Consider the following 2,063-nt stretch of genomic DNA (forward strand, 5'->3'; position numbering starts at 1 on the left):
GAGAGATTAATATTGTGACCAAAAGTCTCTGCAGATTGAAACATAATAAAACACATCAGCTCCCTGCAGCCTGTTAACGCCGGCCCTGCACCCACACACCCTGAGGCCCGCTGGTGGCGCTATCCACTCTGCAGAGAAGTGGCATGTGGAGTTCAAACAGTAATAAATAGGAAATTATAAGATAAAAGACAAAAATTATGAGATAACAATTGAAATAATTGTATATCAAAGTCATAATTATAAGTTAACATGTCAAAATTATGCAATAAAAGTCCAAAACCAGAAGATATAATAGTTGAAATTATGTGATAAAGTAACAATTTTAAAATTAAAAAAGGAAATTTATTAGGATAAAAGTAAAATTATGGGCTAAACAGTTGGAATTATGGGAAAAAAAGTCAAATTTATGCATAAAAAGGTAGAAATTATAAAATAGAAGGTAAAATTATGAGATAAAGTGAAAATTGGTTAAGGTAAAAATAGAAATTATAAGAATAAATTAAAAACTATGAGCTTACAAAGTTGAAATGATGCAATAAAAAGTCAAAATAGAAGATAGTGAATATGAAATTTATGGGACAAAAAGTAAAGATTATGAGATATAAAAGACAAATTCTGAGATAAAATAGTCAAAATAAAGATAAAAGTGTGAAATTACTGTATAAAAGTATAATTATAGAGTTACATGGTCAAAATTATGCAATAAATAAGTCAAAACAGAAGATAAAAAGTTGAAATTATGCGATAAAAGTAACATTTTTAAAATAAAAATAGGAACCAAAATCTCTGCAGAGGAGCCTGTTAACACCGCCCTGCACACACACCCTGAGGCCGCTGGGTGGCGCTATCAGCTCTGCAGAGAAAGTGCATGTGGAGTTCAAACAGCCTGTAAAAGTGGAGGAAAACAGGAAACTGTCCCAGGAAAAGGAGAAATCTGGGTGCGTTAGAACTTAAAAAGGACTGGTTTTATTTTATTATCAATGTGCAAATAATGGAATAAAGTGACACAGAATCAAACGCACCTGTCACATGAGGGTCCAGGCTTACTGACGCACACAGCAGGGCGGGGACACCGTAACCCACCTGAGCACAGAGGAGTTAGGGCCAATAATACCTCATTAAGTGATAATAGTGACAATAATCACAGTGCTTACCATCCACACGCCTGCGTCCGGGTCATTGATCTGCAGTGAGACAGTATCGGTGGATTATTGATCCGGATTAGAGAGCTGCAGATCGATCAGCAGCGGTTTCCTCACCTGCACGTAGGTCGCCAGAGAGAAGAATGAAGCCATGAGCAGGTTGCAGACTCTCCAGCTCGCAGGGAGCACAGAGGACCTGCTGTCTCTGCAAACTGCACCCATTGTTGTTTGAGCCGCTCGCCTCCCCGCCCGGGCCGCCGGCACGTAAAGGACGAGGTTAAGAGACAGTGTCATTAAACTGGGAGGGTTTGTTTGATATTTACTGACTTCTGCATGCAGCAGTTCACAGATTACATACAGACACACGACCCCCCCCCGCCCCCCCCTTTTATTTTAAACTTGATTTAGGCCCGAAAAGCATCTTTGCAGGAGGATGCGGTGCTTATTGCGGTAACTGCAGGTTTTATAAACGTCAGCGGGATGTAACTGCGGTTATAATCCTGTTTTTTATTCGTCCTCACAGAAGTTTCAGGTGATGTGGGATTCAAACCTCACACTCGTCTCTGTTATTGAGCTGCAGTGGATTAAGTCCCGGACCTTTTCCCTCCGGGCGGCTCCGCGCAACAAAACGAGCGCACATTCTCCACGACCGCAGTGACGTCAAGGTGACGCGACTTCCGTTAGTTATTTACAAAATAAAATCACTAGTGACAGCTTATTATTAAAAGGTTTTTTTTTTATAGCTTGGAAATAAATTGTTATCGGATCTATACTTTATACTTTTAAAATATTAATTAAATATTTGAAATAATTAATTGTATTTAAAATATTAATTAAATAATTAAAAATAATTAATTGTATTTAAAATATTAATTAAATATTTAAAATAATTAATTGTATTTATATTAACTATTATTACAC

At 37.3% G+C, this 2,063-nt stretch overlaps 1 protein-coding gene across 1 annotated transcript; it reads right to left on the reverse strand.

The window, feature by feature from the left end:
• Positions 1–655: 655 nt before the first annotated feature.
• Positions 656–1,508, reverse strand: tmem220 (transmembrane protein 220). Its single transcript, XM_035654936.1, has 3 exons — positions 1,260–1,508; positions 1,155–1,184; positions 656–1,083 (listed from the first exon to the last, which is right to left on the reverse strand). Exons 1-3 carry the CDS (start codon positions 1,434–1,436, stop codon positions 967–969), a joined length of 324 nt encoding a protein of 107 aa, XP_035510829.1. The 5' UTR covers positions 1,437–1,508; the 3' UTR covers positions 656–966.
• Between the last annotated feature and the right edge of the window lie 555 nt (positions 1,509–2,063).

Source organism: Morone saxatilis, unplaced genomic scaffold, assembly GCF_004916995.1.
Source record: "Morone saxatilis isolate NCDOM2014 unplaced genomic scaffold, NCSU_SB_2.0 Contig14, whole genome shotgun sequence".
NCBI lineage: Eukaryota > Metazoa > Chordata > Actinopteri > Moronidae > Morone > Morone saxatilis.